Here is a 25,191-nt window from a genome sequence, read left to right on the forward strand (position 1 = left end):
AGTTAGTTTGATGAAAAGATGTGACCTTTTAGTAACTGAGTTCTATAAATGAAGATGATTAGCTCAGGAGAGGAAAAATGGAAGCAGCCCTTAGAAATTTAATAAATAAACTGATGAAAGGAGATTTAAATATGTTTTCCTGGTGAGAACACATATAAAGGATCTGGAATGGCACAGCTCAGGCAAGGGAGATGATTTGTGAAGGAGCCTTGTATTAGAATGTAAGGTTCTTGATTTTTTTCAATATGTAGCAATTGGGAATCATTTAGCTCTGATTAAAAGTCACTGAGAATACTTATTGAGGATGTGCTAATGGGAGAGTGTATGTGGCAATGGAATGTCAGGTAAGAAAGAAGCAACAGAGCCCTCGGGAAATGCATATAAGATGTTGACTGGTAGATTTTAGAAATGAGAAGAAAGAGTTCAGGCATTTGGGCAGTTGGTTTTCTCTGTATAATAGCAGTATTTTGAAGGAAGCCCTTAATCATAGAGTTTAAATATAACATTAAAAAATGAAATACATGAAATAGTATACTCATCAGAGTTGAGAGAGGGGTGGAGTTCCTGTAAATGGGAACAATTGTGTTTCCTTTAAAAGGAAAGAGATTGGAAATGAAGAGATCTAATCATCTGCTTGCCCTTGTTCATAGTATTATTTTAAACCACTCATATCCATCTATTACTAAATGGGCTAGAATGAAATTGAACTTAAGTTTTTTGATATCCCTTTACAAAGAAATCTGGGATAAAATTAGCATTCTCTTTCTATTTACTCTGGTAAACCGAGAACTTCAGAGTTCTTAAGGCCAGCAGCATCCTATCCTGTTATGACATTTCTGTGATTTGTGTCCTGTCAACCATTGCTGAGTTTAAAAGCTTAGTTGGCTTTGAGCTTTTTGAAATTATTTTGTAATTGAATGTACTTACTTTTCTTTCTTTACTAAACAATGTTTTCTGAATGATTTCATTAGAAGCACAATTTTTCTTCTTACAGTTTATCTTTCAGTGTGGTTTTCCTGTTTTTCTTGAATGTATTGGCGAACAGTTGTTAGATCAGTAATTTAGGCTCCTTTAAAAATGTGTACATTATTTTGAAGCTCAAATAAATGACTGATATTTAGCAAAAATTTCAAAATGAATTAAACCTCATTCATTTCCGGAAAGGGCCAATGAAAGGGGCTTAGTGGTCATTTTATTTACTTAAAAAAATTAAGCCTTGTTTGTGATTGCATTTACGTTGATGTACCCCTACATGTTGATACCAGTCTGTGGAGAAATTTATAGACACCAAGTGGATGTTATTTATTTAGTGACCTTGTAGAGAAACTTTTTGTAGGCTATTTGAAAGTTAAAAAAAAAATTTTTTTACAACCTTCTTTGGCAGGCTGTTGGATTTCCCTGGGAAGCTTATATTAAGATGTTAATTAGGATGTTATTGATTAATTTTATGATAATAGAGCTGGCTAACGCTGGCTGAAATTTTCCCAACCATTTTTCAGTTTTTCATTTCCAAATGAGCTTAATGAGTTTTGAGTTCTGTTTTTGAAATGAACTTGATAATGTAGTAATAACTTTGGTGAAAAATGGAGTTTTTTTAGAAAAAACTTTGAAATCATTTCAGTATATGTTTTCCCAGAGTCTGACACATTGGAGGTGCTTAGTAAATGTTTCTTGAGTAAATTCAATTGCCCTCCTCGTCTCTAATTGGTACGATGTTGACACAGTTCAAATTTAAGTTAAGTATGAGGGAAAGAAAACCAACATTGTGCATCTTTTGTGTGCCATGGACTTCTTTTTTAAAGATTTTATTTATTTATTTGAGAGAGAGAGTGAGTGGGGGGGGGGTGGCAGAGGGGAGAGAATCTCAAGCAGACTCCGTGCTGACCACGGAGCCTAACTTGGGGCTTGATCTCATGACCTATAGATCATGCCCTGAGCTGAAATAAAGAGTCAGATGCTCAACTGACTGAGCCATCCAGGTGCCCCTGTGCCATGTACTTTTACAGATGCTTTATGTGCATACATCGTAGAAAGACAAAGGGACTGCTGGTCTAACATTCTATTCTTCTAAGCTTTATAAAATTTTTCTTGTAAGTACTCTCTCTTGATACTGAATTCAATGTCAGTTTTTTTGAGGGTTAGTAAATATCTTTAGTAAGATCTCTGTTGAAGGTATAGTTTATTTTGATGTTCATATAGAAACCTAAAGACAAATTCCTCTTTTTAGTCAAAAACATGTTTCTATTCCCAAATTCTCAGGGCATTTTCTGTTATGAAGAATATATTGTCTCTCATCAAACAATCATGTTTTTGCTTCTCTATAGAATTAACTGCTTCTTTATTCTTTTGCTGACTGTTTTCTGACTTAAACTAGTCTGGTATTTATATGTTCTTACATTATTTAGAGTCTACAGTGTTAGAATATGGATTATGTAAGTAGTTGCGCAAACTAAGCAATCATTAACATGATGTTTACTCTTAAAAATATACATATTTGAAATCATACAAGTAAAACATAGTAGAAAAATATACATAAGCAAAAAGAAGAAAATAAAAATTAATATTTATGCATGCAAAGCTGATTCTTTTAATGTGTTTGTAAGCAAATAGCTTTTAAAAGTAGGATTATGCTGTACACACAGTTTTACAACATTTTTCCCACTTTCTATGTTATAAATAATTTTTCATTTCAGTAAATACGCTACCCACATAACTTTTAATAGCTTGACAGTATTTCAGTGTAAGATCCTGTGGATTAATTAACCAGTTTCCTATTCTTAGATATTTATTTTATTTCTAGTTTTTGATATCATATGATATCATATGATATACTGTAGTAAATATTCTTAAAGCTAAATCTTTGTACACATCTTTATTTACAATAAGTGATGAGAAATGAAATTGCATTGTCAAAGGCTTTGCATTTATAAGGATTTTGGTTCATTTTTCCAAAATTGCCCTCTAGAAAGTGTTTCAATTTATACTCCTCATCAGTGATGTCTGCTTTTATTCCTTTCCCTGTACACATGAATGCTGATTATTTTGTATTTATTAGCTTAATTGTCAGATACCAGAAGGTAGCATATCAAGAATAATTTATTTTGTTTATCACTCAGGCATATTTAGGATGTGAAGGAAATTAAACTGGGACATTTAATTGATTGTTGGAGTTAATTTGGTTGATTTGTTAGGCGAGTAGACCTTTTCTCTCTTATTGGAAGCTACAAATTTGAACATTTGCTCAAGAGAAAAGTCCTTTCAGTTAGAAGAGTAATACTATACATTTACTTGAATTGCTTCCTCAGGTCAGTTTTAGAATACTCCAAAGAATAAAGCTGTCAGATTTATTATCACATATTTTTACCATCACCACTCGTATATTTTCTTATATATGAATATATATTGATGTCTATATATTTAAAATAAAATAAAAACTAGGTTTTGGTAATTTCTTAAAATTCAAAACTTAATGATCAAAAGTTAGGTAAGGAAAAATTTTCCCTGCTATTTACTCTCTGGGTTGTCAAGAACCGTTAAGGGTCTGAAATTTTATCCTCTTACAAACTGACAAGCTAGTACCTTACCCTTTCATGGATGCTGGCAAAGGACACAAGACTCCATTTTCTTAATATTCTGACTTGCTAAGCATAAGCTAGTTCCCTTATCATCACTCAGCGTTTGTTAATCAAGTAATCAGTTCAGCTCAACAAGGATAGATAAGGGTTTATAGAATTTATAATCCAGTAAGGCGTCACGTTAATTATGACCAGAGGTAGGATAAGAAAAGTTCAAACAATGTAGTGTTATTGGGGTCCAAGGAAGGCAAAACTGTATCTTATTGTTAAGAGGAGGCTGCAAGTTTTGAGGGTCTTGGATTTCAACAGCACACTGTATGTAGCTGGGTCGTGGGGAAGTATAAGGAAATATCCTGAGCAATGGCACGAGAGGAAGAGAGCCTAGGGCAGGTGAAAGGAACCAGCCTTAGGTCTTCTGGCTTGGCTTAACTGGATTTTCAGTATGAAGATTTGGTTGTTCAGTGTTCTCTGGGACTGAGTGCCTCTGGAGTGCATGCTTTGGGCTGTAGTTATTTGAGTAGCCAGTCTTCCCTCTTTGGCTAGAAATGGAGGGGTTTCCTGGTCACTTGAAACTGGCTCAGGTGTGGCAAGGGCCCTGGGCTGCCCAAGTCTAAGAACCTGTCAGTGTAGTGTAGACTGCTGGGTGGTGTGTGTGTGTGTGTGTGTGTGTGTGTGTGTGTGTGGTGGGGGAGGGTTGGGAGTAAATGTTAAAGACCCAGCCTGTTTTTAGAGCATGGCATTTACTGCCAGCAGAAACAAAAAATAATTTACTGGTAGAAGGCTGTTCTTGAGACCTTCAAGAAACCCTATTTTTAATTTGATGGTGCTTTTACATTTAAATACTACCCTTTTTTTTAGTGATAATCTCAGTTTAGGGGTTCCCAGCATTTTATTGATTGTAACTTTGAAAGATAATTATGTATTCTGATTACACCTGTGTTGCTTATTTTATAGTATTAACCTGTCTATTTGATTCATGCCATTTAACAGCAATTCAAAAAAACCCGAGAATGGTTTAAAGGAGACCATTCTGTTTCACAATTTAGCACTTCACAAGGAATTTCACAAGGTGCTAGTTACTTAGTTCCAAGGTGCTAGTTACTTAGTTCCAATGGTTTAGAGGAGACACTTCTGTTTCACAGTTTAGTACTTTACAAGCAATTTCTCAAGGTGCTAGTCACTTAGTTCCAAGTTAGGATCATTTATATCATACAGATAAATATGATTTTGTGGGTATATATAATTTTGGTATTAATGATAAAATGGGAGATGAGAGTGACTATTTTCTTACCATGATATGTTTGTGTTTTTTTTTAATTTTTTAAAAAATATTTTATTTATTTATTTGACAGAGAGAGACACAGTGAGAGAGGGAACACAAGCAGGGGGAGTGGGAGAGGGAGAAGCAGGTTCCCCGCGGAGCAGGGAGCCCGATGCAGGGCTCGATGTGGGGCTCAATCCCAGGACTCTGGGATCATGACCTGAGCTGAAGGCAGACGCTTAACGACTGAGCCACTCAGGTGTCCCTATGTTTGTGTTTTTAAATCATGAATGAATCTATTTTGGTACAAGGAAAGTTTTGCTGCAGCTTATGTACATTGTTGTCTTTGGAGAGTCATAGTGTTTAAAGCTTCAGAGAGAACGTAGGTTATTTGCTTTATCCCTAGGGGTGTTTAGATAAATGAAGTGATATAGCCTCATGACCAAGTAGGTCACAAAATTGGGCCCCAAGACCAAATGTGTGCTGTCCACTCCACTATACTGTGCACATCTCTGGCTTCCAGTGGTTAGAAAGTATTGAAGATGTTCGTATTTTGTACAGCTTGGCCCTTACAGAAATAATTAGTGGGGGGAGAGATCTTATAATTGCTTGGCCCAGACATTTATTTAGGTCCAGAGTTCAGCCTCCCCAGAGATGTTTTTAGCTCCTGGGTCTAGTGCCGTTTGGATCTGCAGCATACTTCCTGAAGCCTCCCAGACGGGCAGTAGTACCAGCTTCAGGTGATGTAGCTCACAGTGCTAACAGGGTTCATCTAGAGATACTGCTGACTCTCTTGTTTTTTGAAATCCATCTATCAGTGTGTGTATGAAGTTGGGGATGGGGGGGTGGCAGCGCTGGGAGTTTTGGGTCCCTGTGAGGATGCCAAGACATCTGTTCCTTTTATGTTTGTCAGGATGTGATTAGAGTGCTAAATCAAAATGAAACAAGAACAAAAAATACCTTAAGAATTTAAGATAACCCTAAGAATTTTTATTTTGATGTTGTAATTTAGAAATCATCTTCCTGAAATTTTTGTAGGTATTTGGTAATAGAGATTTCTGATGTGTATAAAAGCAAATTAATAAGAATTAAAAAGCTAAATCTGGCATTCTCCTTTTTTCATATGTACCACTTAGCTCTGCACTTAAGCAAGTTTTAAAAGATGGCATTTTTTTTCATTGTGTGCTACAAATTGGAAGAGCATGCTCCTATTTGTTTCATGTTCTTTGAAAATGACCTCTAGATTCTTACTTATTGTTTATAATTAAGGCTGAGATGTTGCTGGTTTTACTAAGCTAATATCATCCTTTTTATTTTGACCAGGTAGGTTGGTTGAAGTAGTTAAATAGCAGAAATGGAAGGTGCAGATTGTTACTTTAGCCGACAGTGATGGAATAGCATATCCTTTCTGTGGATTTTTTGGAAGTGTTAATCAAGATTTGATTAAGAAGCCTATTTTGATGTTTGAATAGTGAAGCATAGTGGAAATGCTGTGTTGGACTTTCTACTTATAATGTTACATTATAACATCCAGATTTGTGAATATTCTCCAAATCCTTCCCCCAAGGATATTTGTTGCCTTGTATAATCCTCAGAGTTACTAGACATGTATGTTATCTGTATATGGGTTATGGATTTTTAAAAAATTATATTACTTAAAATATACTTTCTTTTCTATATGTTTTTTGAGATATTTCTAAAATACTGTTCTTTTTCTTTTCCACTTACCTCACAACTTTTGCTGAATGAATTGAAACTACTAGCTTTCAGCCAAAGAATGGCAATGGAGAATAGCTCTAGAACACAGGAAAATATTTGAAAATTAAATTTCTGTTTCCCATATATTCTTAATTTTTATGTATTTATTTTAAGATTTTATTTATTTATTTATTATTATTTTTTAAATATTTTATTTATTTATTTGACAGAGAGAGATAGCGAAAGAGGGAACACAAGCAGGCGGAGTGGGAGAGGGAGAAGCAGGCTTCCCGCCGAGCAGGGAGCCCGATGTGGGGCTCCATCCCAGGACCCTGGGATCATGACCTGAGTTGAAGGCAGATGCTTAATGACTGAGCCACCCAGGCACCCCTATTCTTAATTTTTAAAACAGAATTTAAAGACATATTATTTTAGTTCTTTTGGGGTGTCTCACTGTGAATATTTTCTAAATGGACCAGTTCAAGACTTTCATTGCTATTATTGATAGGTGATATGAACGTGGAACTGGGATTAGAGTATGGCATTCCCCTGCCTTGGTATTTCTGGTCTTATCCTAAATGTACCGTCCCTTAATTGGGACTTGAACTGAGATGAAGTGTTAGGTATTTAGTAATTGGTGGGCAGATAAAACTAGTGATGAGGTAGGCAGATCCAGGAATCTCTAACAGTGTTTTATGAAAGGCAGAAACTTCAGTCCCCAGTGGTTTATTGTGTAAGGCTTGTGAACGCTAAGTTGCGGAACTCGTGCTGGCTGGACCCAGGGCTTCCAATTCCTTCTGTAGGCGTCTTTCTGTTATGTCCTGCTGGTGTGAAGAAGAATCGATGTCTGAGGGGAAGTTTCATGGTCTGTTAATTCAGAAACTCAAATTCTCTTCTTGGCCTAGCTTTTATTTTTTGATTACTTATGCAATTATTTGCTTATTTGCTGGTTTCTTTGAACTTCTTTTGTTATAGTTATGATTCACCCATGTCTGTGTGATAAGATTCTCTACTTGTAATTTAGAGGTGATTCTTATAAATTGATGAGAGAACACTAGTTGTGAATGATTTTAGTAATAAGGTGTTAAAAGCATAAGAAGCATTTGTTGCTATGAGAGTTGACACCAGTTGGTTGCATGGTACAGAGAAAAGTGGTTTTTGGAGTCCAGTTTTAAAATGAAAGGACTCTTTTAACTTATTGCCAGCATGGTCTTCACGTGCAGAAATTAACATATCTGGGCTTAAATGTATTAAAAACAGTATTTTTTCTCTCTCCCACCTTGCCCTCTTTCCTTAAACTATTTACTGCATATGTATCTAGTACAAAGAATCTCTACATTTGTTTCTGTTTTAGAATATAAATTTAGGCAAGAGTCATCTTGTTATCTGGTGCTCAGTACGTCATAGTCTTATGTTTGTATATATGAACATATTTGTGAAGATAATGCAATTTATATTCTTTTGGAAGACTTTCAGGCATGTGCAGTGGTTTAGCTAGATTTGTGAATTATTTACACTTGGATCAGTTTGGTGAGAAAAAGCTTGCTATAACTTCAATAATGTCAACTTTTTTTTGGAAAAGAATTTACATATATGTCTTTGTGTATCTCATCCAAACCCATTACATTTCAGCAAATCATCAAGAGGTAACATAGTAAAGAACCTCCTTTTCCTCGAATAAATAGGCAAGTAATGTAACTAGACAGCGTCTGGGTAGAAAATAGAAGGTAGTAGTAGTTCTAAGATTTAATTTTCTGGTTTGTTAAACTGTGACAAGTATAATAACAATTAATTGGTGAACTATAACACAGTTATTTGTATAGTCATAATTTTTCTTTGGGAAGAAATAAGACTAACACTGTCTTCCTTTTATCTACCCGAAAGAATGTTGGGATATAATTAGATTAAATTTATTTGCATAATATAAATACAAATTTATGTAAAGTTGAGTTTATGAAGGTGAAAAAAAATTGACTTGTAAAAGAGTACCTTTATTCAGGTGAATGATTGTTGGGAGTTGCAGCCCAGAACATTTTTGTGATTTTTTTCTTTTCTTTGCCTTCTGCTTTTAGCTTTTTCCTGACCTTGTGCATCAGTATCAAGTTTTTATTACATGAGTGTGCTATAAGGGATACGTAGTGATGGGATAAAGATAAACCAAGAGGGGAAAAAATCAAGACTGGTTCATTGTAAAGGTGGTAATTACAAAAGTAAACATGACATGTAAACATAAAAAGTTACTCCAAATTATAAGTGTGGAAAAATATTTTTTATTCATCTCTGCCAGCCGTGTGTAAATCTGGATGGTCATTCTAATTCTTCTCTGAATATGTACCTATGTGGTATGTTTAGAGAAGTGTCACTTCCTCTTACATTTCTTCCATTTCATCCCCAACCCCATCTTGTAAAGATAACTAACTTCAATATTTTCTTGTTTATCTTCTCTCTTTATTTTTGTGATGATATCAGATATATGCATTAAATTTTTTCTATTTCTTATGACATGTATAATTTTAGATATATATTTTTTATATTGTATATGTAACTTATATGTTATACATATAATTTAAAATTTTTCCCTTTATCATATATGTATGTCATGAAGGGGAAATTTTTAAAAAAATTTTTAAAAAATTTTAATTCCAGGTATTAAGGAGGGCATGTATTGCATGGAGTACTGGGTGTTATATGCAAACAATGAATCATGGAACACTACATCAAAAACTAATGATGTACTGTAGGGTGACTAACATAACATAATAAAATTAAAGTAAAAAAATTTTAATTCCAGTATCATTAACATACAGTATGATATTAGTTTTAGGTGTACAACATAGTGATTCAACAATTTAATACATTACTTAGTGCTCATCAAGATAAGTGTACTCTTGGGGCGCCTGGGTGGCTCGGTTGATTAAGCGACTGCCTTCGGCTCAGGTCATGATCCTGGAGTCCCGGGATCGAGTCCCGCATCGGGCTCCCTGCTCGGCAGGGAGCCTGCTTCTCCCTCTGACCCTCCTCCCTCTCATGTGCTCTCTGTCTCTCTCATTCTCTCTGTTTCAAATAAATAAATAAAAAATCTTAAAAAAAAAAAAAAGATAAGTGTACTCTTTTTTTTTTTTTTTTTTTTTGAGAGGAAGAGCATGAGGGAGCTGGAGAGAGAATCTTAAACAGGCTCCAATGTGGAGCCTCATGCGGGCTCAATCCCATGACCTGAGCCAAAACCAAGAGTCAGATGCTTAACTGCTTGAGCCACCCAGGCACCCCCAAGATAAATGTAGTCTTAATCCTCTTCACCTATATTACCCATCCCCTCACCCACCTCCCCTCCTGGATGGAGCTAGAGAATATAATGCTAAGTGAAATATGTCTGTCAGAGAAAAAATTTATGTGGACTTTTAGAAACAAAACAAATGAACAAAGGAAAAAAAGAGACAAACCAAAAAACAGACTCTTAACTATAGAGAACAAACAGATGGTTACCAGGAGAAATTTTTTTTTTAATTAAAATTTAAATATGCATGTATCGGCTTATTATTTTTCATAGTTGTGTAGTACTCTTTTGTGTGTATGAACAGTAGTCTATTCAACCAATCTCCTGTTTGGACATTTAGATAGATTCCAGTATTTTGCAGTTACAAATAATCCTTCACAATGAATAACCTTGTGCATATATATTTTCACATTGTTTGAGTGGTATCTTCAGGATAAATTCCTAGAAGTAGGATTGCTGGGTCAAAGGGAACAAACACATGTAGTTTTGTTAAGCAGTGCCAAATTCCCTGCCGTACGGTTATGTCATTTTTCATTCCCACCAGCAATGTATGACAGTGGGTACTTTTTCACAGCCTCGACAACAGAATAGAGTGTCAAAGATAAAGCCAAATACTAAATTAAAGTTGTATGGACAGATTTTAACTAGTAATATCCTGTTGAAATAGGGAAAAGAATCCAGTGTGAACCAGGCTCAACTTGCATTTGTACAGAGATGACTGGGTGTTTTAAAGGGAGGGAGATGAGGCAGGGCTCAGAGTCAGGGAATGAAAAATTGCAGAAAACAGGAAGTGGGGGTTAGTCCCTGTGAAGCCCATCTGGGTTTGCTAACTGGGCTTATTGAAGTTAGACTCCCACTTTCTCCCTCAGAGGCTGGGAGATGGGGGCCCTATCTTCAGGTGTTACCTGGAACAGACAGTAAATTCTTTTGGCAGGCTTGAGTTTTCTCAGAGAGGCACTTTAACGGGGACTAGCGTCAGCCTAGGGATGCAGCCTTGGGCTGTTAGAAACTATGTTAGTGTTTTGTTCAGGTTTTTATAGGCCAAGAATGAGGCCTAGTTGAAAAGAGAGCTTAGAGGATCTTGGCTAGAGTTTGGTCAAGGAGAGAATCTTTGTTAATAGTCAGCTTTAAAATTCTCACCAATCTGACGAGTGAGAATTTGTGTCTTATTGTAGTTTTAGTGTTCATTTGTCCTATTAATGAATTAAGTTGGACATGTTTTCATAGGTTTAATGGCCATTTTTGTATCTCTATTTGTGCAGTTTGCTTGTGACTTCTTCCCATTCTTATATAGGATGTTTGGTCTTTTTCCCCAAAACTTTTAAGAGTTCTTTATAGATGCAGGATATTAACACTTTGTTGTGATATATGTTGTAAATATTTTTTCAGTTTGTCATTTGTCTTGACTTTGCTTATGGTGTTTCGTTTTGCCATGTAAATTCTTTTTTAAAATTTTTATGTACTGGGGCGCCTGGGTGGCTCAGTCGTTAAGCGTCTGCCTTCGGCTCAGATCATGATCCCAGGGTCCTGGGATCGAGCCCCGCATCGGGCTCCCTGCTCGGCGGGAAGCCTGCTTCTCCCTCTCCCACTCCCCCTGCTTGTGTTCCCTCTCTCTCTGTGTCTCTCTCTGTCAAATAAATAAAATCTTAAAAAAAAAATTTTTATGTACTAAAATGTATCAAATTTTACATTTTATTACCTCTGAATTTTTAGTTGTAGTTAGACTTTCCCTATATCAAGCTGAGAGAAGAATTAACTCAAGTTTTCTTCTAGTGCTAGTATAGTTTTATTTTTTATTTAGATCTCTTATCCATTTGGAGCTTATTTTTGTGTATGATATGAGGAATGGATTATTATTTGTATATATGAATGCTTTTGTTTTTTGCATTAATTTTGTGACCTGCTACCTTGCTAAATTATTTTGTTTGAGTTAGTTTTATTATTGATTCTCTAAGAATTATATTCTAGATATATTATTATCATTTGCAGATAGAAATTATTTGATTTCTTCTTTTCCTGTTTATTTGCTTCTTACTCTTTTCTCTGGTCTAATAACATTGGCTAATACTTCCAGAACATTGTTAAATAGTGGTGGGGATAGTAGGCATCCTTGTCTTGTTCCTGACCACAGTGGGTATTGCCTTAGTTTCCTTATCTTAAAGAAATATCCATCCATTTTAATTTTTTTATGAGTTACTATTGGGAACGGCTGTTGAATTTTGTCAAAAGGCTTATTCCAGCATCTGTTAGGATGATCATTTGGTTTTTCTTGTTAGACTGTTAATATGGTGAATTATATTAATAGATTTTTTTTAGATTAAACCATCCTGCTATTCTTGGCATAAACCCAACTCAGGTAGTCTGACTCCAGAGCTTAACAACTGCTTTATTTTACTACTTCCTAGTTGAGTTTCAGAGATTTGACTTGTTTGCACAAAAGTGAACTGAGCCATACGAGTTCATGTTTTTATTAACTGCTTGATGAATGTTTTAATAAACATGGAGCTTAGAGGAGGGAAAAAATGTTTTTAAAGAGAGAGGACCAATACCAACCTGTGCTATCTTAAGCATCAATCACACCATAGCCATATTTGCTATGTAGCTTATTTCTACTAGCTCTTCACTTTGGAGGGCTTAGTATATACCAGTCTTACTAGCCTTTTAGTGTTTTATTGGCATGATTGATTGTGATAGATTGATTACAAAAGGAAGAAATGCTACAAAATCTCAAAGGATGAAGCAAATGCTCCATAATGACAGCCTGCAAAATAGAATGGAGGCATCACTCTACCCACAGTTAGAGGGCAGAATGACAAGCTGGTAGTTTATACAAAGGATAGAGGGGGGAAAAGATACTCATTTTCATTAGGGAGATTTGAGACTACATATTGTTTCATAGTTATGTTATATAAAACATTATTTTAAAATGTTATTAATAGATATGGAATATCTATAATATCCATGTGATTTCTAGAATTTAGAGATTGTCAAAGGTACTTAAGTTACACAAATGACATAATGGATTGATTTCCTTTTTCCAAGTTGTGATAATTTTTAAAGTTGACTTTGCTCATTTTCTTCAGCATGTTACACCAGACAGCTATATTCCATGCCTTGCTGACCTGTGCAAAGCACTGTGGGAAGTTATGCTCAGCTATTACAGGACTATGGAATGGCATGAAAAACATGACAATGAGGATACTACTTCTGCTTCCGGTAGGAAATTATTTTATTTTAAAAACAACTATAAATATGCCATATTTCTGGAATAAGGAGAAAGAAAAGGGATAGCCATTTCAGGAACTTTAGTGACCCATAGGTTAAATATTCACTGAAGAAAGTCATTCAGTGTCTATAAAAGCTCCATTAACTTTGGGGATTAACTGGACCAAAGGACTTCTTACGTGATAGATATTACCAGCTTTCAGGAATATGTGGTGATGGCTTTAGGACTAAATTATTAACAAAGGGCTTTTAAAAAATTAATTGCAAACCAGGTAAGACATTGGTCTGTCCAATTTACTGTAAAATTAATGCTAATATTTAATATTAAATCTATTTGCTAATTTGCAAGTTGTACTAATAAAGCTAGATTCTAAGAATTAATAATTATATTTTTCTGGGGTGCCTGGGTGGCTCAGTAGGTTAAGTGTCTGCCTTTGGCTCAGGTCGTGATCTCAGGATCCTGGGATCGAGCCCCATGTTGGGTTCTGCACCCCCTCCTGCCACTTACGTTCTCCCTCTCTCAAATAAATAAATAAAATATTGAAAAAAATCATAATTATACTTTTCTTCCTATGAAAACACAGCAGGACTTAAAATTTTATAAAAAGGCTTTAAAATACTAATATTTGAATGGAAAACACAACTTTAAATGACTATGGTATAGTCAGCTACATAAAGAACAAATCTTTGAGGAATTATTAACTAGACATTATATTTAACTTACTTCATTTGTATAATTATATCTTAAGTGATCATCCTTGAACAATATGATTAAGTATTCAAAATACTTTTAAAAGTAATAAATGTTTTTATCAGCATTCTGTTTAATATGGGCAAAATAAATTATACTGCACAGGTTTTTTGTATTGCATACAATTTAATGTAGCTAGTCAATCAAATTATTTTAGTAACTTCTAATTTCTGAGGTGTTTGGTTTCTGTGTTTGGGTGCGTGGAAGAACACAAATCGTATTGTAGGATTCTTATAGTATAGAAGGCGTAAGTTTAATATTTTTCTTGACTCATAAGAAGTTTATAAATATAGATAGTAAATATAGATAGCAAAAAATAACAGGAAGATTCTATAGAAGGATTTTCATCCTTTTAGGAATATTGCTGGGGGGGTGGTAAAGGAAGGGAGGAGGAGAAAGCAGAGAAGAGGGGGCCAGGTTTCTAGGCCAGACTGTTCTTACCCAACTCCTGTACTCTCATCCCTGTACTACCCGTGTGAGCACGGGTGTTGCAGTCAGAGATACCCGCTTTAGATTTTTGACTGCCATTTTCCAAAGATGAGAATGTGAAGAAGTTTATCTTCTCCAGGCCTCAGCTTCCTTCTTAAAGTGGGAGGTTAAAAAATCAAAGCAAACAAACAGCTCCATAGGGTAGTAACGCATGTACCCATAGATTTGCTATAAAGTTTAAGGATAATGTAACGTGCTTACACTGGTTGTTGTTAATGTCAAAGGAAATGGGTCAAGAGATAATAATGATGATAATGATGACGAAATGTCCACAGGCCTTTTTTTTTTTTTTAATCTCAGTTTACTTAGGGAATTGGTGGGATTACTGGGACACCAGACCTTCACAAGTTTATCCTGTTTTGGCAACTTTTATTTTTTTCTAGATGCAGAAACTATTAAGACATTTCAGCACCTCTTTTCCCTTTTCTGGTACATTATTTAGGGAGAAACCAGAGAGAAAGTTTGGAACAATATTAATACACACTTGAAATATAAGAGTTTAGGGGATGATACATACTCATCATAGTGAAGTTTGCTTTTTTGCTTCAGGCTCATAGTTTGCATGTATTGTTGTGTCTGTGTATGTATTTTCATTGGGGTGTAAAGTCAAACTTAAAACACTGAGCCTTATATACTTATTAGTACTCTTTGCTAAAATTCCTTGACCTGATTCTGGATATCTAAAGAATATTCAGGACCTTGATTAGCCTAACATCTGACAATATATTGAACTTGAAAAAGTCATTTGTTCACCTGCAATTAATCCTTTCATATTCACAGTAAGGAATACAATTGTAGGAGTCAGTAATTTGAACCTTTTTCTTCCCAGAACGTCATAAAGCTGATAGGGGCTCAAGAGGTTGTCTCCTGTAGCTCTGTAGTGATACTGCTGGCATCCTAATGCTTTACCATTCTAAAAGAAAACTCTAAAGCTGTCATCCAGGTGCACTGCCCTGAGCTGCTGGGTCCCTAATAGCCAGACCATACAGATAATAAAGCTTAAGCTGTAGGAGTGGTCAGAGGTACACTAGGCATGAATATGGGGCCTGGCCTATGCAAGGGCCTTTTGCTGGTTACCAGTGCTCACCCTGCTAGCCTAAGGTGAAATAGTATTCTCAGTTGTTCCACAGTTTATTAAAAAAAAGGCATAATCTTTTTTTTTTTTTTAAAGATTTTATTTATTTATTTGAGAGAGAGAGTGAGAGAGAGAAAGAGCACAAGAGGGGGGAGCGGGAGAGGGAGAAGCAGACTCCCTGCCGAGCAGGGAGCCTGATGCGGGACTCGATCCCGGGACTCCAGGATCATGACCTGAGCCGAAGGCAGTCGCTTAACCAACTGAGCCACCCAGGCGCCCCAAGGCATAATCTTTTTAATATAAATGTATATACGTGTATTTTCAGTTGCTTTTAGGGGGAAATTTGTTTTCAAGCAGGTCATTGCTCTCACCTGTTGAACTGGACATTGTTAGGTTCTTTGTTAGACTATTCTGGGTCATGAAAGATGTAAAACATGTGCATCATTACCTTACTGCATGAGCAGTTCTGCAATCTGTACCCTTGTTAACATGCACATTAACTGATAATTAGGTTAATGGGTCCGGTAATGCCCCGGCAGTAGGCAGTATATAAGTCATTGAGAACCCGGTCTCTGGGATCACATTATCCAACTTGGAATCCCAGCTCCAATCGCATATGTACTGAGTGGTCTTAGGTGTAAAATACTTAACATTTCACAGTCTTAAGTTTATGTATCAAATGCGTTTAATCCTAACACTTATTTTTGACATTGTTTTGATTGTATAAATATTGAACATATTTTCTATATTTTACATGGGCTTACAATATATGAGAGTATTTTAAAATGATTTTTTTTTTTTGGGAAAACAAAAATGTGAAGCAAATCTGAAAATATGTATCCTCTTGTATTTTCAGAAGGGAGTAATATGGGTACTGAAGAAACTGATTTTGATCGTGGCTACATAAAAAAGAAATTAGAACATGGACTTACACGAATATGGCAGGTTTGGGTTTTTTAAATTATTTTTTTTTTACAAAAGCAATAGAAACTTTCATGTCTAAATTGTTTAGAAATTCAGTGTTTGAATTTTCTGTACTCATTTGCATTCCTATATAGTGAATTCTATGTTAGTTTTTCTTTGGACTAAATCTGTCCTTTAACTTCTATAATTTAGTTCACAGTTGTATTTGACTATAAATTTTTAATTTGAAAATCTCCATTGGAAATAGACATATATTCCTTTATTACATTTTTTCTTTTAGTGTCCTAGCAAATGTATGCTTTCCTAAAGAAATTGCTTTCTTATTGAGATATTCTGTTTATTTTTATTTCATTCATTTGTGTTTTCTTTCCTTTTCTATTAATTTTAGGAAAAGGATAACTAAATAGGTGATATAGTGGGCTGAAATCTAGTATAGAATGAAAAAAAATTTTCTCAGTCAATGATTTTTGTGCCTTGAGGGCATCTTATGTGTTTATTGGCTGAATGTATCTTTAACTTTTATTTTGCAGTTTAGTAGCATAGTTGTTGTTATCAGATAATTAAATTTGTTAATGTTAAAATTTATTATTTCCTAGATAAAAGTGTAATTTCTTTGAAGATAACTCTTTTTTGTTCTTTTTGGACTGCTCTTTTGGATCATATGGTAACTCTATTTTTAATTTTTTGAGGAACTTCAATCCTGTTTTCCAGAGTGGTTGCACCGATTTACATTCCCACCAGCAGTGCACAAGGGTTCCTTTTTTTTTCACATCCTCGGCAACACTTGTTATTTCTTGTCTTTTTGATTTTAGCCATTCTAATAGTTATAAGGTGATATCTCATGGTTTTGATTTGCATTTCCCTGATGATTAGTGACATTAAGCATCTTTTCATGTGTCTGTTCGCCATCTATGTATCTTCTTTGGAAAATTGTCTACTCAGGTCCTCTGCTCATTTTTAATTGGATTATTTGGGTTTTTTGCTGTTGAGTTATAGAATTTCTTTATATATTTTGGGTATTAACCCCTTAAAATTTTACATAGGCTTACAATATATGAGAATTAAAATGATTTTTTTGGGAAAACAAAAACGTTGTGAAGCAAATCTGAAAATGTATCCTCTTATTTTCAGAAGAGAATAACATGCCTTTGCAAATATCTTCTCCCATTCATTAGGTTGCCTTTCCATTTTGTTGATGGCTTCTTTTACCATATAAAGTTCTTTATTTTGATTTAGTCCCAATACCTTATTTTTCCTTTTGTTTCCCTTGCCTGAGGAGACATATAGCAATATATAAAGATGTTGCTAAGGCTAATATCCAAGAGATTACTGCCTGTGTTTTCTTTTAGGAGTTCAATAGTTTCAGGTCTCACATTTAGGTATTTAATCCATTTTGAGGGTTTTTTTTTTTTTTTAAGATTTTATTTATTTGAGAGAGAGCAAGAGTGCAAGGACCCTGAGATCATGACCTGAGCCGAAGGCAGACGCTTAACCATCTGAGCCACCCAGGCGCCCAAAACAAATGTTTTTTGATAACACATTCAGCAGGCAAAACCTGACCTGATTTGAATTCATTCAGCAGCAGAACCAGACCTGTATTGTCATTAAGCTTTTTTGTGTAGTATTTATTTATCGCATTAAAGTGAACGTTTATATGTTGCAGGAATATTAATGTGTTTTATTTTGGGATACTGCCTTAGAACCCCACTGGGGGGTGTTAAATGTATATGCTATATGTGCCATAATACGTTTCTAACATCTGAAATCTTGAATTCCAAAGCACAAGTTAGCATGTGACAATTTATATACATTTATTATAAATGTATATAGAGATAATGAAAAATGATTGAAAAGCATAAGAAGATACTTAACTTTTTTTTTTTTTTTAAGATTTTATTTATTTATTTGAGACAGAGAGAATGAGAGAGACAGAGAGCACATGAGAGGGGGGAGGGTCAGAGGGAGAAGCAGGCTCCCTGCCGAGCAGGGAGCCCGATGTGGGACTCGATCCCGGGACTCCAGGATCATGACCTGAGCCGAAGGCAGTCACTTAACCAGCTGAGCCACCCAGGCGCCCAGAAACTTAACTTTTTTAACATAAAAACTAAACTCAAAGTCAGAATGACTGTGATTTTTTTATATGAAAATTTTTAGAGTATTTTCCATGCATTTTGACTCAAATAGAAAATCTGTAAGAAAAAAGGTTTTATGAGTTGTACCATTTGGCAGACACTGTGGAATTAAGAACACGGTGGTGAATCCATGATACTTGACCTTATGGAGCTTACGAATCTATATGAAAGTTTCAATCTTCCAAGATTTTCATTTTCATCTTTAAATATTTGATATATAAGAAATTATTCATATTATTCTTATGCTACTTATTTCTTTTTGTTATAGAGCATTGGGGTTGCAGTATTTCTACTTTTTGTGAATTTGAGGTTTTCTTTACATCCTAGAATGCCACCCACTTTAAAAATTTTTGCTTGAGCATTTGAAAAATAACTGTATTTCTTCTTTGTGGTAGGAGTTAAGTCCTATGTGTATATTAGAGCAAGCTTATTATTAATTGTATTATTCTAATCTATATCTTTATTTTTTCTTTGTTTCCTTGGCCTGTGTAATTCTGAGGGAGGAGTTTTAACCTTCCAGAAAGATTGTAATTTTGTCAGGTTTTTGTTTTATTTCTAACATTAGCTTTTGCTTTTTATACTTGGATGCTATGTCGATTGATGCTGCAATGCTAGTAACCACTTTACCTACCTTCTTTGTATGTAATTCCTTCGTTAATTTAAAGAAAATATATAGTTCTTTTGTCCTGAGGCGTTTTGCCGTGAATTCTAGTTTGCTTTATTATTACCATTGCTGTGTTTATTTTATTCATATTTTCCTTTGACTGTCCCTTTATTTTAAATGCTTTTAGATCATGTTTTTGTTGTGTCTTCTATAGATGCAAAAGAAATGTTTTTTTGAGAGAGAGACTTTATCTTTTTTTTTTACATTTTTAAAAATTTTATTATCATTAGTTTTTGATGTAGTATTCCATAACTCATTGTTTGCATATAACACCCAGTGCCCCATTCAGTACGTGCCCTCTTTAATACCCATCACCAGGCTAACCCATCCCCCCACCCCCCCTCCCCTCTGGAACCCTCAGTTTGTCTCTCTTTATCTTTTAATTGGGCAGTTCAATCTGTTTATATTTTTATTCGTGTTTTATTTCATTGTTCTTTAATTATTAGGAAGCTGAACATTTAAAAATCCATTTATTATTGATTTGTGAATTATTTGCTCATGTTTTTTGATTATAGGTCCAAAATGATTTATGTGATAATGAGTAATCTTTTGTATGTCATTTGTCTATTTTCACTTACTATATTTTCAATATGTAGATGATCAGCATTTTTATGAGGTCAGACCATTGACCTTTATCTTTTGTGACCTATGTTACATTTCTTCTTTTTTTTTTAAAGTTAAAAATTCCTTAATTTTTTATTCCTGGTACCGCTACCACAATTTACGGGGCTGTATACCTGATGTAATGAAAAGAAAAAAGACAAAGACAAAGCTATATGTGATGAAGACCTCAGGAATGTACATCTAATTGACACTACATTGCATTAATCAATAGCTGCACTTTTTGTAAACTGTGGCTATGACAGTCCTGGACAAGCAGGCTTTCTTATTTAAGCTGCAGTAACTTTTCTGACTATGGATCGTCGTTCCTTCTATGGCAGATTTTTACAGTTCCTCTAATGCATTTGGGACTACTGTCTCAAAGTAACCTGCAGCTTTCCTGACAACTCCTTACTCTCTCTCCTGCTAAGAACTGTAGCCCTTTTCTTCTGAAATTTTTTTAGAACCTTCTGCTACCATATCCACCACTTCTACCCTCAGATCCATAACCACCACCATAGGGACTGCCCGAGCTTCTTCCACCAAAACTGTCCCCCTTCAGGGGTCCATAATTTGATTGCTTTTGTCCACTATAATTTCCAAAATCATTGTGGTTCCCATCACCACCATAGTTACCTCCAAAATTTCCTCCTTCATTGTAACCATCCTGTCCTCTACCACTGCCACCATATCCACCTCCTCAGTGTCCATATCCTGGTCCACCACCACCATCACCTCCTCTACTACTATAACCAGGACCACCACCATCGATGCCACCAACACCTCTAAATCCAGTATATCTACCATCACCTCCTGCATAACTACCTCTCCTGCCACTTCCACCACCGTAGCCACCTCTTCCATCAAAGTTTCCACCACAGCCCATAAAGTTGCCAGATCCACCTACCTCCACGATGTCTTGGGATCCAGCAGACATCATTTCTTGTTTGGGAAGGGCCTTTTTCACTTCACAGTTATGCCCATTAATAGTGTTTCTGAACGACAATTTTATCAACTCTCTCATGATCATCAAAAGTTATAAAAGCAAATCCCACTCTGCCTGTCTTCCATAATTTCTATGGTTTCAGTCTTGCCATACATTTCAAAATAGTCTCTCAAATTATATTCTTCTGTATCTTCTTTAATGCCACCAATGAAAATTTTCTTCACTGTGAGATGGGCACCAGGCTTTATAGAATCCTCTCTAGAAATAGCTCTCTTTGATTCCAGCACAGGCCCATCAACCTTGTGTGGTCAAGCACACGTTGCTGCATCCACCTCTTCAATACAAGTATAAGTCACAAGAGCAAAACCCCTGGAACATTTTGTTTGGGGGGTCTCTCATCACCACACAATCTGTAAGTGTGCCCCATTTTTCAGAATGTTCTCTTAAACTGTCATCCATAGTTTCAAAGCTCAAATCACCAAAAAAAAAAAGTTTTCTCAACTGCTCTGGTTCCTTTGGATCTTGGCCCTCCTTCCCTAGCAGCAGTGGCGATGGCGATGGGGAAGGGTTGGGTTCGGGGTAACTGGGCAGCAGTTTTACCTCTTGTTTTGAGACCACAGTGCCCTCTTCCAACTTGAGTTCAATATCTGTGCTACGTTTATTCTTAAAATACTTTTTCCTGTGTAAAGCTCAGGTCAATATTCATCTGGTAATTATAGATCTTTATCTAAATTTTATATTATTTGCTATATCCCTAATACCTGGAGGACTGCCTAGAACACTTAGTACTGAGAAAATACTTTTGCTTTATTGGATTAATTTTTAATCTTTTGCAAACATACAAAAACAGTTATCTAATCCATTTGTATGTCTTTTGATATGTGATATAAGGAGAGGAGAGAGGAGTTTTTCCCTCCAAATCTAGTTGATTTTTTTTTTTTCCTCTACTACTTTCTGAATAATCTTTTTTCTTGTCTATGTGTGATGCCTCCTCATAGCAAGGTCTGCTGGAAAGAGGAGACTCTGAAGATAGAGAGACCAGGATTCAAATCTTAGCCTTGTCATTCACAGGGCATGTGAATTTAGGCAATTACTTGACCTGTTTTCAGTTTTTCTTCTCTTCAGGGGATAATAAATGCCTGCTCAACAGAGCTGTTTTAGGATTAAAGATAATATGTAAAGTTCTTAGTATAATGCTGATAAAAAGTAAACAATCAGCAAACAGTAGTTTTTACTGTTGTTTATTAAGCTTTGTATATATATATATATATATATTAGCACTATTTCTGAATTGTTTGTCCTATTTTGTTGATTCTTTGGGTATTGGCAGTATTGTTTTTTTAAAAATAATTTGTAATATATTTAGTACAGGTAGGACAAGTCCTTCAACATCACTTATAACTTTTACTCCATCTTTTCAAAGCTTTGTATTTTAAAAAGAGGTTATTGCCTGTTTCTTATTTCTGGTGAATTTTAGAATGATTGTTCATAGGAAAAGGTTTTTGTGATTTTGGTTAAAATGTCACTGAACCCCAACATTAATTTGGAAAAGTTGATGTTTTTATACTCATTCAGTCCCTTGACTCTCATTTTATTGAAATTTCTTTTGTATCCTGTTAGAGTTGTTAGTTTTTTCTTACAGGTCTAATGTTGCCTATTAAAATTATTCCTAAGTACATTATAGTTTTAATCTTTATTTTAAATGGAATCTCATTTTAAGATACTATAGCAGAAATACACGAAAACTTAATTTTTATGTATTGCACATAATCACATAGTTATCTTATTAATTCTAAATATTTTTGAACTGATTATTCTAATTATTTTTGAATTGATTATTTTGGAGTTTCTAGCCTACCAAGCCACACATAAATGATGATGATTTTTATCTTCATATCCAAAACGAGGATATAATTTTTATCTTGCATATGTGTATGTATTAATAGTGATGATTGTCATCATTATTATTTTTATATCTGATGTTTATGGAATTGTTTCAGTGATATCACTGTAAGAATATTGATTATTGGCCTAAATATATATTCTTAAGAATGTATTCCTGTTGGGCGCCTGGGTGGCTCAGTCGTTAAGCGTCTGCATTCAGCTCAGGTCATGATCCCAGGGTCCTGGGATTGAGCCCCACATCAGTCTCCCTGCTTGGCGGGAAGCCTGCTTCTCCCTCTCCCACTCCCCCTGCTTGTGTTCCCTCTCTCGCTGTGTCTCCCTCTGTCAAATAAATAAATCTTTAAAAAAAAAAAAAGAATGTATTCGTATCTCTTTCAATGTGTAGCTATAGAATAAATGGTTCTGGGAGCTTATATTCTATATTTTGGGTTCACTTGAAATATTTTTTTGTTTTGTTTTGCAGGATGTTCAGCTAAAAGTAAAAACCTACTTGCTTGGAACAGATTTGTCTATATTTAAATATGATGATTTCATCTTTGTTTTGGATATAATCAGCAGGTACTGTGTGAGATCTTGTTTTATTCTTTAGCTTGAGTCATTCAACGATGATAATCAAAGAAATCATGAATCAGTGAGTTATATATAACTTTTTCATGGAAATGAAGACAATTGAACATTCATAATCTAATTTCTGCTGGGTGTGTGTGAGTGTGTTTAAATATTTCTGCCCTTTGGATGTCTGTAAGCCATATTGAATTTGTGAACTTTAGAATTTCTTCAAACATCCATTTTTATGGTGTGTTATCTTTGAAGAAAGATGACCTGGACTACTTTTGTTCTGTAATAAGAATGTTGCTGAAATTTGTATAAATCTTTTTATCCAACTAGGTTAATGCAAGTTGGAGAAGAATTTTGTGGTAGCAAATCTGAAGTTTTGCAAGAGTCCATTAGAAAACAGAGTGTCAACTATTTTAAGAACTACCATAGGTAAGAACTGTAATAAAATATGAATAGACTTATTTAGGTAATGAGAATACTTTGTCTAATGCTTAAACCTTATAGCATTAATTGGTTTAAAACAATTACTTTTTTTTTTTTTTTTTAAGATTTTATTTGACAGAGAGAGAGTGAGAGAGCACAGCAGGGGGAGCAGCAGAGAGAGAGGGAGAAGCAGGCTCCCTGCTGGGCAGGGAGTCCCATTGGGGACTCGATCCCAGAACCCTGGGATCATGACCTGAGCTGAAGACAGTCACTTAACCAACTGAGCTACCCAGGAGCCCCTAAAACAATTACTTTTGAATTTGAAAGAATTCCTTTGTAGTTCTTTTTGCGATGGTTAAGGACTTTTTTTTGCCAAAAACATCATAAAATATTCTCATTCCTTATTTATTGTAAATTTTGATAGATTGTCCTGAGAGGCTTAAAATGTTGAACTAAATATTGAACCAATTTCTTTATGGGTGAAAGATGATTATTCTATTGGAGTTCACCGAAAGAATTTGGCCACTATCCTGTATCTGCATATATGGTGTGAGCTAGTGAGGGAGTTAGATCACTAGAGGCAGCACTCAGGGAGGGGTTACTTGAAAGCATCTACCTTTTAAGAGTAAGAAGGTTCTAAAGAAGAAGACATGATATTCAGAATCTAGCTACAAAGTCAAAATTATGTATTACATTGCAAAACAGTCACTACTGACTTTAGAAAGTGTGATTAGGAATGGTTTTGGGAATGGAGGAAGATGGGAGTGTTTAATTAGCAATGTGATTGTATGCTTAAAGCAGCATTAAATTGAGAGAGCTATTTATTAGACCTTTCCTGATATAAGGTGGAGACTGTACTGTATTCCTTATATATATTTTATCAGTTGAATTGTTGTATCTTACTTTTTATTCTACATTTTTATTTTTTAGAATTATGTTTTGATTTTATTGTTATTTGGTGCCAGAGAAAGTACGGATTTTATTTTATTTATTTATTTTTATTTATTATTATTTTTATTTTTTAAACATTTTATTTTATTTATTTATTTTTAAAGATTTTATTTATTTATTTGACAGAGAGAGACACAGCGAGAGAGGGAACACAAGCAGGGAGAGTGTGAGAGGGATGAGCAGGCTTCCCACTGAGCAGGGAGCCCGATGCTGGGCTCGATCCCAGGACCCTGGGATCATGACCCAAGCTGAAGGCAGACACTTAATGACTGAGCCACCCAGGCACCCCGATTTTATTTTATTTTATTGTTTTTTTTTCCTGTCTCAATGATTTTTATTTTTTTTATGTATGTATGTATGTATGTATGTATGTATGTTTAATTCTGCTTGCTCAGAGTCAATACCTGGTCAGAGTGATAGGTGCCATGTCAGAAGAGAGATTATTGGACCTCAAACCAATGATTAATTAATTATTAAATATATTTAAGTACAAGTGTTCTTTGTTATTGTAAACTATTAAATATGTTTTGAAAGAGATTTAAATTTGATCCTGTACCAAAGCAGAGCCTTTGGGCTTTGTAGTTGAATTGAAAAGAATGTTTAGAAGATTTAAAAAAAAATTTTTTTTATTGATTAAACCTCAGGAAAACAGTAGTAAGGGGAGAGCATGAAACCCTAAACACTGCCTTTATTTGTATATATATTTTTTCCTGTTAAAATTTAAGCTCTGCTGAAAAGAT

General features: G+C 34.9%; 1 protein-coding gene and 1 pseudogene across 2 annotated transcripts in view; one reads left to right on the forward strand and one right to left on the reverse strand.

The window, feature by feature from the left end:
• VPS50 (VPS50 subunit of EARP/GARPII complex) overlaps positions 1–25,191 on the forward strand; it is a 130,296-nt gene that overhangs the window by 44,849 nt on the left and 60,256 nt on the right. Inside the window, exons 13-16 of one of the 2 annotated variants that reach the window (XM_035020571.1) lie at positions 12,892–13,024; positions 16,205–16,293; positions 22,983–23,077; positions 23,408–23,506. In XM_035020571.1, coding sequence (XP_034876462.1) covers positions 12,892–13,024; positions 16,205–16,293; positions 22,983–23,077; positions 23,408–23,506 — 416 coding nt within the window. Of the gene's footprint in view, positions 1–12,891; positions 13,025–16,204; positions 16,294–22,982; positions 23,078–23,407; positions 23,507–25,191 lie in introns of those variants that run through there. The other variant, XM_035020572.1, reaches the window with a different exon arrangement.
• Positions 20,129–22,027, reverse strand: LOC118021242 (annotated as a pseudogene).

Source organism: Mirounga leonina, unplaced genomic scaffold (assembly GCF_011800145.1).
Source record: "Mirounga leonina isolate KUSES-001 unplaced genomic scaffold, KU_Mleo_1.0 Mir_174, whole genome shotgun sequence".
In the NCBI taxonomy this organism is placed as follows: domain Eukaryota; kingdom Metazoa; phylum Chordata; class Mammalia; order Carnivora; family Phocidae; genus Mirounga; species Mirounga leonina.